Source organism: Lissotriton helveticus, chromosome 3_1 (assembly GCF_964261635.1).
Source record: "Lissotriton helveticus chromosome 3_1, aLisHel1.1, whole genome shotgun sequence".
NCBI lineage: Eukaryota > Metazoa > Chordata > Amphibia > Caudata > Salamandridae > Lissotriton > Lissotriton helveticus.
The window spans coordinates 2,018,640,321-2,018,653,438 of record NC_136061.1 but is presented as its reverse complement, the minus strand read 5'-3'; the positions used below and the strand labels follow the sequence as shown (position 1 = coordinate 2,018,653,438).

The window sequence follows — 13,118 nt, the reverse complement described above, 5'->3', positions numbered from 1 at the left end:
GCTACAGAGGAGTATCTCCCTAGTACAACTGTATAATGACCCAAAATAAGGTGGACCGATGGCTTAGGAGCAATTCATTTAAAATTAAAAACGAGATAGGCCACCACTAGCTATACCTCTTTATTCCTGCCGTGGTGCTGCTCACTTTAAAAGACACTGTGTTGCCTTCTAACTCCTTAGAGAGCCAACATGTTTAATTGCCTATAGATTTTGGCAACTTCGTCAGGGCGAGGGTCAATTATTCACCACACTGCTCATATTTCGAATGTATGTAACCTGGGGAACAGAATTAAAAATAAACATCACACAATGAGTACAATCTTAAAAGATGACCACTCCATGGTCATTAGTCCTTCAACACTGATATGATCCTGAACATTGGTTTAAAGTAAGGCCCGACTGTGGCATACCGGTGACTCCCTTCTTTGTCACTCATACGATCAAAAATCCCCCTGCTGCTTCCTGTCAGCCTGCCAAGGAAATGTACACAGCTTAACCCTCTGATCAAATATTATACCTTGCTGTCAACTTTTGCCCATAATATATTTTCACTTTGTGCTAATATGTACGGCTCGGTAGTTTTAATACACGTTGTTTGCAAGGAAAATGTCTTATTTAAACAACCTTCTACTGTGTTTTACATCGGTGATGAAGTAGCTTGCACCAGATGTCTAGGCTACTGTGCGCTATCAATTAAAATTACGTTTCTGAATGGTGCTCAATTCTGCATAGTACATTGCACCGCCCTGGGAAAAAAGGGTGTACCCATCCCTGAGCATTCTATTAATTCTCGTGTGTTTAGGAAAAGAAATGTATAGAGACCCCCTTCTGCGCGGCAAATGCAAGAAGACTGGTAGCGTCCCCCACCCCTGCTCCTTACCGGTACTGTGAGCGCGTTTCTCTTGAAATCGTCCTCTCAGACTGCCGGGCGAGTCACCTCCATTTAGAGGGACTCGTCTCGCTTCCGGCTGTCAGGTATCGCGGTAACTCCTCCCGCGATCTCAGCCTCGTACTGGTCCTGAGAGTGAGATTTGAGGTGGGCGCCATCTTAGCACCCCCTACGCGCTGGATGAATCCTTCTTTCCCTATATGTAACACGTGCCTTATTGTGATCAAGGAGTTAAGAAACTACAGGGGGATTGTTATAACATTACTCCACAATGAATAGCCCGCTGTTGGCTGACAATTTGAAAAATGTTCTTAGTTCGCAAATTTTTCTATTACAAAAGAAACTTCGATACACAGAAATATTTTGCAGGTTTTATCTCATAGTGCAGGGAGATATGGAAGGGGCATACCATCAGTGACACGAAAAATTGGCTAGGTGGTGCTGACATTTTGAACATATTGCAAGTTATATCCAATAGTCAAGTCAAGTCAACTCAGAATTTATATAGCGCACTACATACCCAGAGGGTCTCAAGGCACTTGAGGAAGGGGGGGGAGGTTTACTTATCGAATATCCAGGTTTTAAGCTGATTTCTGAAGGCTAGGTGGTTTTGGGTAAGGCGGAGGTGGATGGGAAGGGAATTCCAGGTTTTGGCCGCTAAGTAGGAGAAGGATCTTCCCCCCATGGTGGCTTTGTGGGTGCGCGGAACAGCGGCGAGGGCTTGGTTGGACGAACGCAGCTGGCGGGTGGGGTTGTAAAAGGAAAGGCGCGTGTTGAGACAATCAGGTCCAAGTTCGTATAGGGCTTTGTGTGCGTGGGTGAGGAGACGGAACGTTATTCTCTTGTTGACGGGGAGCCAGTGAAGGTCTTTCAGGTGAACGGAAATGTGGTCTGTGCGGGGGATGTCTAGTATGAGTCTGGCTGAAGCATTTTGGATGCGTTGGAGTTTTTTCTGCAGTTTTGCGGTGGTACCGGCGTAAAGGGTGTTTCCGTAGTCCAGACGGCTTGTGACCAGTGCGTGGGTGACCGTTTTTCTTGTTTCGGTGGGGATCTAGCGAAATGTTTTTTTGAGCATGCGTAGGATGTTGAAGCATGATGATGAGACGGCGTTGACTTGTCTGGTCATCGAGAGTGAGGAGTCCAGGATGATGCCCAGGTTCTGTGCGTGGTCCGTCGGTATGGGGGCTTTTCCTAGGGCCGTTGGCCACCAAGAGTCGTCCCAGGCAGAAGGGGATGAACCTAAGATGAGGACTTCCGTTTTGTCCGAGTTCAGTTTCAGACGGCTGTGCTTCATCCACTCGGCTACTTCTTTCATCCCTTCCTGTAGGTTGGTTTTGGCGGTGGTTGGGTCTTTGGTGAGTGAGAGGATCAGTTGAGTGTCATCAGCGTAGGAGATGATGTTGAGGTTGTGTTGACGTGCGATGGTTGCGAGGGGGGTCATGTAGACGTTGAAGAGGGTGGGGCTGAGTGATGATCCTTGCGGGACGCCGCAGATGACTTCGGTGGCCTCTGACTTAAAAAGGGGGAGGCGGACTCTGAGTTCTTCCAGCGAGGAACGAGATGATCCAGTCCAAAGCTTTTCCTTGAATTCCGATGTTTCTGAGGCGTTGTATTAGGGTGCTATGGCAGACTGTGTCGAAGGCTGCGGAGAGGTCAAGGAGGATGAGGGCGACTGTGTCTCCGTTGTCCAGTAGTGTTCGATTGTCGTCTGTTGCTGCGATGAGGGCGGTCTCGGTGTTGTGTTTGGCTCGGAAGCCAGACTGTGAGGAGTCGAGTGATTTGTTGGTTTCGAGGAAGGCGGCGAGCTGATTGTTGATGGCTTTCTCAATGACTTTGGCAGGGAATGGGAGGAGCGAGATGGGGCGGTAGTTCTTGAGTTCGGTGGGGTCAGCTGTGGGTTTCTTCAGAAGGGCGCTGAGTTCGGTGTGTTTCCAGCTTTCTGGGAATGTGGCGGAGTTGAGGGAGCAGTTGATGACGTCTCGGAGATGGGGTGCGATAATGGAGTCTGCTTTGTTGAAGATGTGATGGGGCAATAGAGCAGTGATGTGTAAAAATGGCATACCCTCGGTGACACATGACAAGGGCTATGTGGTGTGCTGACATCAAAAGTATTGCAATAAAGGTACCCCGGGATGTGTGATTGGTACTTTCACCCCCTTTACTTCTGTCACAAGATCTAGGATGTATTATCTCATACTAGTTTACTGAATGTCAACTTCAGTATGTGATAGTTATTAAAGGTTAGCACTTGCATGTATCTACTACTGGTTTATAATTAGCCCCGATGTTGATATGGGGTGCACAGTTGACCTATATGCGTGCCCCTTCATGTGCCAATCCTATTCCACTCAATAACATCGTTCAGTCCCCAGAGATCTACTGCTTCTTGGTAGATCCACGTGCCTCCTTTGTTGCCAATCTTAATTCCATATTATGTCTGTCTCCCACTACTTTTTCTAATACAACCCATTTTAGGTTTTTGTGGTGGTTTTTCTGTTCCTTAAAATGTTCTACCAGCTAGATTGACAATTTCTCAGCTTTCAGGGTGCTCACATCTTCCTGTATTCTCACTTTAAACTTCTGTGTGGTCAAACAATATATTGGAGACCACACGGACAGGTAAGCCTGTAGATGACATTATTGGTGTTGCAATTACTGAATCTGTTGAGATGCCAAGTCTTCCCATTCAACAGTGTCACACTTGTCGCGGGTGCTATCAATTCACATACCGAGCATCCCCCACAGGGGAAATGTCCGGACGGTATCCCTGTTTCCCTTGTGTTAACTATGGGGCGGGTGTGAACCAATTTGTCCCGTAGGTTGGAGGACCGTTTGAATGCAAATCTTGGGGGTGGCATTTTCATACTAGCTGTATTGAGTATGTACCAATGTGTTCTGATTATCCCCCGAATTCTGGTTGACAGAGGATCAAAGGTAGTGACCACAGGTATGCATTCACTTTTTTCTCGTTTGTTCCTCTCCAGGAGGGCAGCTCTGGGGGTGTTCAATGCCCTCTTCCTGGCCTGGCGGATAACTTATGAACGTTCAAGGCCATGGGAGAAGGCTGCGGTCTCCACCAGGGGCAATTCTTAACATACCATGCCCAGAAAGAGGCCATACATACCACCTGAGGAGAAGGCCATACATACCACCTGAGGAGGAGGGGAGAAGGCCATGCATACCATCTGGGAAGCAGGGGAGAATGGATCATCGATCTTTGAAGCTCTCACTCTTATTGACACATGGGGTACAATACAAAGCTCTGTGTGTCAAATGTGCCAGAGCCCCAGCGTACTATGCTGACACGAGAGAGCTGAAATGCAAATGGGAACAGAAAATGGAAACAAAGCTGACCAATAAACAATAGGACCGCATATTAAAGCATGCGAAAACGGTCAGCAGGAACCCCCTTTTCAAATATACACAACTTAATTACACACATTGCACATATCCATCTCAGGCCCGACTAGATAAAATATATCTGGGAATGCCATTGAAATGCCCTTGATGCTAAACGAATGCAGCTGACTTCTTTAACGTGGTATATGGGATTGCCCCCACATACACACCTACTGGACCACCCTTATAGATGCATTAACAGACCAGACAGGTCAACAGCTAACACTCACAATGGCAACATGCCTACTGGGACGATTACCCAAGCCAATGAAAGCCAAACGTCCACATTTTTGGACCAGGTCTTACTACTGGGGAAACGCAGCATAGCAATGCATTGGAAGGTACCCGCACATCTCCCGGTGGCTCGATGGCAACAAGACTTGATCAAATGGACCACTGCAGAGATCGCAGTTCAACTGCACATACATAAACAGACGGGGAAAGGAACATCATTGGCTGAATGAGACATCTAACTCATGGCACACCAAGCCGAACCAGACAAGAGCACCCCCCCCCCCCCATCCCACGGAGGCTTTGGCTTAGACTAGCCAATCACAGCACTGGAAGGAATACCACACACCATATACAACATGAAATGGGACCAATGAGACTTCTGTGTAAATCACCACTCATCCCAACTTAGATGCACGGATACGTGGAATAAGAGAACCCATACATGAGAGGCCCGCCTCACAAGATATCGAAAAACGCATGCGGGAGAGATACAAGAGTAGGGGTTGACAGATAAAATAAAGGGAATGCAAAAGGAAGTGAGGGGTCTGAAAATAAATGGATGCACAATAGTGCGGTGAATCCAAACAGACAGATTTGAATTGCGAAGGATACGTTGTAATGGGAACGCTAAATTGTATCAAAGCTCAAGACTGACATTTGTTTCCAATATGTTATCAATGTGGATAATACTGATGTTATATATGCACAACATTGTATGCACACGCAGCAGATGTTATGTTAAAACCAAAAAAAGAGCTATTACAACATTTAAAAAAATTAATCACAAATCTGCACTCACTAGGGGGTCAATTAGGATGGCGGACGGACAAAGTCCATCTGCCATCCTGTCGGAGGACGGGACCGTCCGCCACAGGGGCGGAGGTCCCGTGCCTCGAATTAGGATGCACCCGCCACAGTGGCGGGTGCATCCCGCATTTTTAACATTGAGGCGGGCGGTGCTGAAAGCACCGCCCGCCGCAATGCTAAAAATGCATGTTGTGCGTTTCAAAGCACAACATGACAGGCACCGCGCGGTGCTTGCCATGTTGTATTTTAAAACGCAGGGGGGTACCATAGGTACCCCCCATGTGCACCCCCAGTCCCCCTACACCCTGGGGGCCCGCAACGGGCCCCCAAAGCAAAGACCGTATGCCCTTTCGTGGCGGCATTGCCCACAGCACATCCTAATATGGCTGGTGATGTCTGATAGACACCGCCACCATATGAGACCTTTTCTGCCGGCGGACGGTCTTCCCGTCTGCTGCGGTCCCCCCGCCATTGGGGGAAATAGGTGGTGGAAGGGCCCAGATTGCAGACGGATCTGCACCGCCTGCATGGCGGTGGGGATCCGGCCGCCATCCTAAACAGCCCCTTAGTTTCTACCTTCACTCCGTCAATTCAGAAAGCACCTCATGAATAACTCATTAAGACCCATTTGAGCTACTCTTAACTCGGCTGATAAACAGGTGTCACCCCTACACATTACTGTATGCTATCATGAATCATTCATTCTCCTCTACCGATGTAGTTGCTTTGCCCCTTGTTGTTATATGTAGTGCTTCATTCAAGCCAAATTAGGCTCATACCTACACATACATATGTACTTTGAGAGATTGATTACCTCAATTTAAATCCCATGTTACAACCTTAATGCAACATATGTAGGAATGTTTATCCCAGCATTTACTTAAATATGGAAGAGGTAGAGTCACCTGATTACTCAACGAATGAAGAGACTGTGGCTGGATGTAAAATGCCAACGAGGATTGGAAAACTAAGTAAGAACATTGCAATTCACCAATACACGCTGGCGCTAAACTTGTACCCAAATATAGGTGCCCTGACCAACCTGCTAAATGTGAAACTATCCAGCTGACCTAGATCTGGTTAGAATAGTTTCTTGTCAGATTAAATTCTAGCAAAACAGAACTCCTAGGCAACCCAGCTGGATATCACATTCACACCTATCTCAGTATCGAGAAAAAATACATATGAAGGATCAAGCTTACTCATGTCCCCTCGGATAAATCCTCGAGCTTCCCTCTAGATTCCAGTTTCTTTTCAAACACAGATCACCAAAATCACAGTTAACACTCCCCACCAAAAGTAAGGTTAACACATATAGCCAACCTCCCCCCTCTCCCCAATCCCCCCCGCAGATGATCAGTCACCCATGTCCCTGGAAGGTTTAGCAGTGGTTCCTCGGTGAATGTCACTCTCATAACTCGAGGGGGAAAAATATGTTAAGAGGTCACAAACCATTTCTTATGCCTATGAAAGCAACCCTACATTATCTAGCCTCTATTGTCACAGGGGTGAGGAAAGTGGATCCTATTGGCTTGCTCTTCTCAAAGTTCTCAGCCAACTTACTGTCGTAAAACAGACTTGAACATCTCAACCGCTCATGTAGCTAGCTACACACTTCCAATAACCATCATAAAAGGCAGGTTTTGGGTATCTCACTTCTTTACAACCAATTTTTGAATCTGCTCCAATATGACCCTGACTGGGAAATCAATCTAAAACAGAGTGTTCTTGTGGTATGCACCCGGTTTTTTAAACGGTTTACCAGAAGACATCGAACCACGCTCCCTTGTCGCTTGGATTCCACATAGCACTACATACTGCTTCAGAAATAATGTTACTGATGAACTAGCCAACGTGTTACACGATAAAGATAGTTCACCTCAACAAACTTGTTGCCCCATTGTTTATGGGCAGTAGAGGTGGCTTACCCACAATGTTTTGGGGCTGGGTTCCACCAGAAGAGGAGATAGGTAGGAGCAGGAGGTCAGCAGAATCCTCTGCTGGTTTCCTGCTCCCAAGCATGGAAGCAGGAGTGAAGTCCCGAGCTTGCTTACACACACCCCCATCTGAAGATGTTGTGTCTTCAATTTTGCCCCAAACGCACATGTGCAATGTGTTTGTATGATGCAGAGGTGAGGTAGGAAGCCACTACCCAACACAGAATGTGTACCAAGGATCACAGAGGGAAAAAACCTTTCCATGAGAGGAGCTCATCCCAAACCCACAGGCCCTAGCCCCCCATATAAAGGGCGAGGTACACGACTGGCTGGCACAATGACCATGTAACTGCTATTGCTGTCTGCACTATTCGGTGCCCTTTCTAAGCGTAGTCTTGAGCAGAGAGCTGTCGGCAGCAGATCTTTATCTCTTGAGCCCTGGGTAGATCTATCCCCTATGCCATTTGGTTTGATATCAAGGCATCTTCCAGGCACCCGTAAAATCTACCTGTCATGATTTAATGAACTCATCCAATTATTTCATGTCCAAGGGAAGCATTGGAAAGCCACCATCAACAGTAATAGATTTGCAGGCAAGTGGGCACGTGCTAAGTTAGTATGCACGTATACAAATATGCATGAAAAATGAGGATGCCTGCATGCAGGCATATTTGAATGAGTGTTGACTTGCAAGTCTGCCTGTGTGTGTGTAATTCAAGCGCGATTATGGATTCATGTCTGCTGGAAAGGATATGGGGTTCACTCCTGTCATTTGGAGAGGGAAGGATGAAGGCCAAGGCATAACAGTGGTAATAGAATAAAGCGGCCTCCTTGGAATGATGGTGGACTCAGTATATTATATACCTCCCTAGCATATTGTGCCCAACTTAGCATTAAGGTAGCCACCCATGTTACAACCCTGCAATATAGATCATAGAGTTAACTGCTTATCTCCGATGTACACTATGATCTAAAGGTCATGAATTTGGTAAAACGAGTACCATTAACTTGGGTATTAGTGCCACTGATTTGTAGAGTACTTCGTGGTGGTGAATCATTATTATAATTCATTACAATATTGCTGCCATTCTGTGGCTATCTGGTGTTCGCTCCTGGCATAAAGCTGCCCATGTAATATTGTGTTCATCCCTAGCATATTGTGACCAATGATTGCCGTCAACAGCATAAAGGTGGTTTACTGGTTCACTCTGTTCATTTGGCTTTATTTTATCCACCCCAGGCATATTGCTGCCTATGACACACTGTGGAGTTTCCAGCTGGCCTTCTGTGAAGGACATTTGAGGCACAGAATGGTTTCTGCAATCACTGAATAAATGGTACCCATGGCATTTTATAGACAACCTCTGCAGTTTGGTGGCTATCTGTGGCATAATACTACTCATCCGATTTATACTGGAAGCAATTCCGGCATCATTGAATCTAAGAACAGCATCAACTGCAACTTTCGTACTGTGGACATCCTTGGTGGGATGGAGGGCATCTGGGGCACCGTGGTGGCTAAATCTTATATAATGAAATAGTGTTGGAATGCTTGACATAATGATGGCGGTCTCAGGCACAGCAGCATAACAATAACCCCCCTTCCACCACGCCCCTGTTACACACTGTGGCCACCTCTACTTTCTGACTGGAATCACTGGCATTAGAGCATCTCTGATATCCTGGGGCTAACACTGGTCCGTGGTGGGCATTCATTACTCCATGGGGCGGTTTTACCTGGACATGTGAGGCACACTGTGTGGGGAAGTAGTATATGATAAAAATGGAAAGCTGATATTTAGTGATCAGATTCATATCTAGTAAAAAATGTAATCTGTTAGGGTTTTTTTTTAAGACAGTGACCAGTTATTGTTCAGGGTATTTGTGTTTATTTCACCAAAACGAAATACTGGCATTTACTTTGGACCAAAATGTGTGTACTTTCAGACAATGGCAGAAACTAGTTAGTGTTTGAGGAAAAATATGTTAAAGAAAGGCAACATTTCGAATCCAATGTCAAAATCTGTGTCTTCTGAAAAACGAATGAGTTTTTGATGAAAACGGATTGCATTGACATACTTAAAGATCACTTTTGAGTGATAATTCATATGCAAGAGGACACCGCTTTGTGTGACTGTTCTATCATGAGTAACGTGGAAACATTTTAGCATTAAGACTGATTTTTATGTTCGTTTTATGTCATTATTTATCTTCACTTCTTCTGCCTGATGCTCAATGCTGTACAATTGGTGTAACCCAAGAGATATTTATGCAGATTTTTTTCTGAAATTGGAATGTCTTTGTAAGTTTCAGTATCTGTGACTGCGAGATTTGTATGAATAGAGGGATAGCTATGCAGCCTATGATCTGAAACTGCTAACTGCTAAATCTGTATAACTTTTCTCTTCCCATCTACCAATTCCAAGTAGATTCTTAGTCACCAAACGGGACTTTGATTTTATTGGAGTGGATAAAAAACTGGCCTATATAGTGTAAAGCTGAAGTGAGGAAAGAAGCTAAATACATCGTGAAAAAGACAGAAAGTCACGACAAACTGCATAGGTAGATCATTTCACCTGTCTATAAAGCATCTATGACTTTTCAACCACCACAGGCTGCACAGTATAAAGTAGAACTTTGTCATTATTTTTTTGTCTTTTTCAGGCACTCCCTAAAAAATGGGAATTCAAGTCAAATAAAACCTTTTTATTTTCGGATCCCACTAGTTGCACATGCTCAGAGTTTTCTTTTTTTGATGTGTAGAGAGGAGATTAAGTACTATAGAAATAGGTAAATAAAAGACGAGGGCGAAAATGTTTTAACTTCATCGACTACTCCCTGTATGCCATTTTAAACTACATTCAGAGTTCTATCTTGCGGTTTGCCACAGAGATAAAGCAAATCTTCTCAAAATCACAGTCTGACCTAGGGGAGAAGCCAGGATTAGAACGTGTGTCCTGATACCACATACAGCACACTTTACTAGACTATATTTAGTCTCGAGGCAAACAGCTTTTCACTTGCATCAAAAAGAATGGGAAACTGATTGCTTGGGGAATATTGCACTTCGAGGAAAACTTAAAGTGAAAACAAACATGGTGTTCCTCTTTCACTAGCTCAGTCTATTTCATGTTTCATATAATATCACTTGGCTGGGTGAATCCTTTTAAGTCACAATGCTACTCCAGTAATAGAAGACAGATGTTTTTTAAACGTATTTTTCTAGTTCCCTTATGTCTAATCAAATGGGACACTCAATTTACCTTGGTTGTTGCTGTGGCTGCTGATCCTGGTAGAACTGGGGAGTTGGTAACTTGTACATTCAAGTAGTTATTGTCTATCAGGGGCCAGGCGCCCTGCACTTTGCAAGTCTGAAAGCTGTCACTAAAAGTCCTGAGGTGCGGGTCCCCGAAAAGTCCACAGTGGGTGTAGTTGGGAGGAGCAGAATGCTTGTGGAAACTCTTCTCATAGTGGCAGATCTCCGGGCTGTCTGACCGCTCCTGACTGTCTCCTGGAGGTAAAGTTCGAAGGCGCGGCTGGGATGTCGGACCATCCTTGGAACAGTTGTTTTGGCTCATGAGGTCATCTATGCCATGGACAGCAGAGTGGTAGGCAAGGTCTCCCCGGCAAGTGCGGGCGGTGCGCCGAGTGCAGTGGGCGTAAGCACGCAGGGCGGTGCAAAACTCAGGCGAGTCCTTCGGTACCACGTAATGAGGACCTGAGGTCGCTGCCAGGAACTCAGAGTTACACCTCAAAATCTTGCACTCATAACTCACTGCAGAAAGAGAGAAACAAAATTATCTTACAAAGAGAAACATAAGCATGTCACAACATATCATATGGCTTCATTTTGTCTTTTGAAACAGCAGGCCTTTGCTCTGGATGAGAAGCTGGCTGTGGTCAACAGAGCAGTCTTCAAATTCTAGTGAAAAGGCGACCGACATTGTGAATAGTGGTTATTTTAAAGACTCCTAAAGATTGGTAAAAAGTGTGACACTCTATAAGTGCGCAGGATAAAACTAAAAACAGGCAGTGGCAAAGGCAATAGGTCACACTGATGCTATATTGATTGGCTTTGTCAATGTTTTTAGTCGTGCGAGTCTCGGCGCTGGCTCAACATCCTGTATTCTGGACAAATCATTTTAATATGCTGTTCCTATAAAATGCTACCATATGTATTGTTACTGGTGCTCCTGTAAAGACACTTGGGTTGCTTTCCAGCTATATAAAAATGTAAAAATAAACATAGGCCGTGGATAAAAATATTGGCGAGGGGTTTGGTGTAGGCAGGTGGGATAGAGCAGCAGGCGTGAGGTGGAGACGCTCACAAGGAAGGAAGCAAGACAGCAGGGGTCTGGTTGAGTTTGCACTAATAATTTTTTTTTTGAAAAAAAGAATAGTATCACAACGCGAGCTCAGGGACACTGCTTAAGTTTAATCAATCTGTATTTGGTCCATGCTCCACTCAAGGGTCAGGAAGTGATGGAAGAAGTGACGTGTTCTGATTGATGCCGAATTAGAAGGCAGCAAAGAAGATCGATTATGGTAGCAACGAATGGTAAGTAATGGGCGGGGTAAAAGCCCCTTTTTAGTTGAGGCTTAAAAAAAACACACACACACACACACAAGAGAGTCTCCATAGCGACAGCGCATGTGCACTGCCTGCATGCTTGACCTAAAAATGACAGAGGAAAATATTACCAAACCATTGTCATGAAACCTCAGAATAAAGGTTACAGTAAAAGTCGTATTTGATAACATTTTTAATCTTATCATACATTATTGATATTTTCAACAGTACAGAGCTTGGTCTTGAGATTGGTCTTCTAAAACGGGAATGAGAATAGGAAAAGTTAATTTTGTGAGAAAAATGTGTTGTGAAGACCAGATGCAAAAAAGGTTTTGCACAACAAGAAAGCCAAATGTTAAAGAGTATTCTTATAAGTGATAAGAAAAATATGCATAACCACTTGGAATTACCAGTAAAGACCTGGCTGTTGACAAATACCTGACCCTGTCACCCAACTAGGACCACAACTCAACATGAGTTCAAGCTTTCATAAGCCAACCATCAATCTAACTAGGGAGACCAGAGAACATGGCACGTAGGGTCTTGTTTGACTCACCCTACCTCTTGCTTTGGCATCACGGACAAGAGTCTAAACTATAGGGAACTGCAGCCCTGGGAAATATTTTATTAGCAGTACAAGGAACTGGATGAGAAAGTGCTCCGAGCAAGCCCAACATTCTCTAAGAGGACTGTAAGTCCTCTCTCATACAAAAATATTGTTTATATGCTTGAATGATTCACTTTACAGAAGTTCTACAAAAATAACGTTTAAGATACAATAAGTTTTATAGGAAACAGAGAAAGAAAATGACATCTTCCAACACTGATGTATGGCAGAAAATCTAGGTGCACTATTTCCCACTGCAGCAAATAATGTACGTGCTCACGAGAATACTGTATTCACCACCACCAGGGCTGCTCCGAAGGCGAGACTGGCTGAGGATCCCTGCCACTGTGACCCGTAATCGCAGGTTTTACGATCACAAAATGTATTGTACGGGCTTGTCCTAATAGTCAAAACTCTGGTCCCTGATCACATACTATTCACTATGTAAATTAATACTTGGAACAGAATAATTGTTTTGTACAGTTATTAAGCTTTCAGTTTCACATATGTAAGGGGAAACATATCAAACCCCGTAAATGTCAGTAAACAACTGTCAGGCCACCGAGTGTATCCCCTTTCCTGCTTAGCATACTTGGAGACAGTAGTTCTTCCACTGGTTTTTGTCACACAGTGCCCGAGCAGTATAAAATGGTTGCTGTTTAGGAATGCAACAGT

General features: G+C 44.7%; 1 protein-coding gene across 1 annotated transcript in view; it reads right to left on the bottom strand.

Moving 5' to 3' along the window:
* Positions 1-13,118, bottom strand: part of RGMA (repulsive guidance molecule BMP co-receptor a) — a 113,194-nt gene that overhangs the window by 16,956 nt on the left and 83,120 nt on the right. Inside the window, exon 3 of the mRNA XM_078683150.1 lies at positions 10,530-11,041. Coding sequence (XP_078539276.1) covers positions 10,530-11,041 — 512 coding nt within the window. The remainder of the gene's footprint in view (positions 1-10,529; positions 11,042-13,118) is intronic.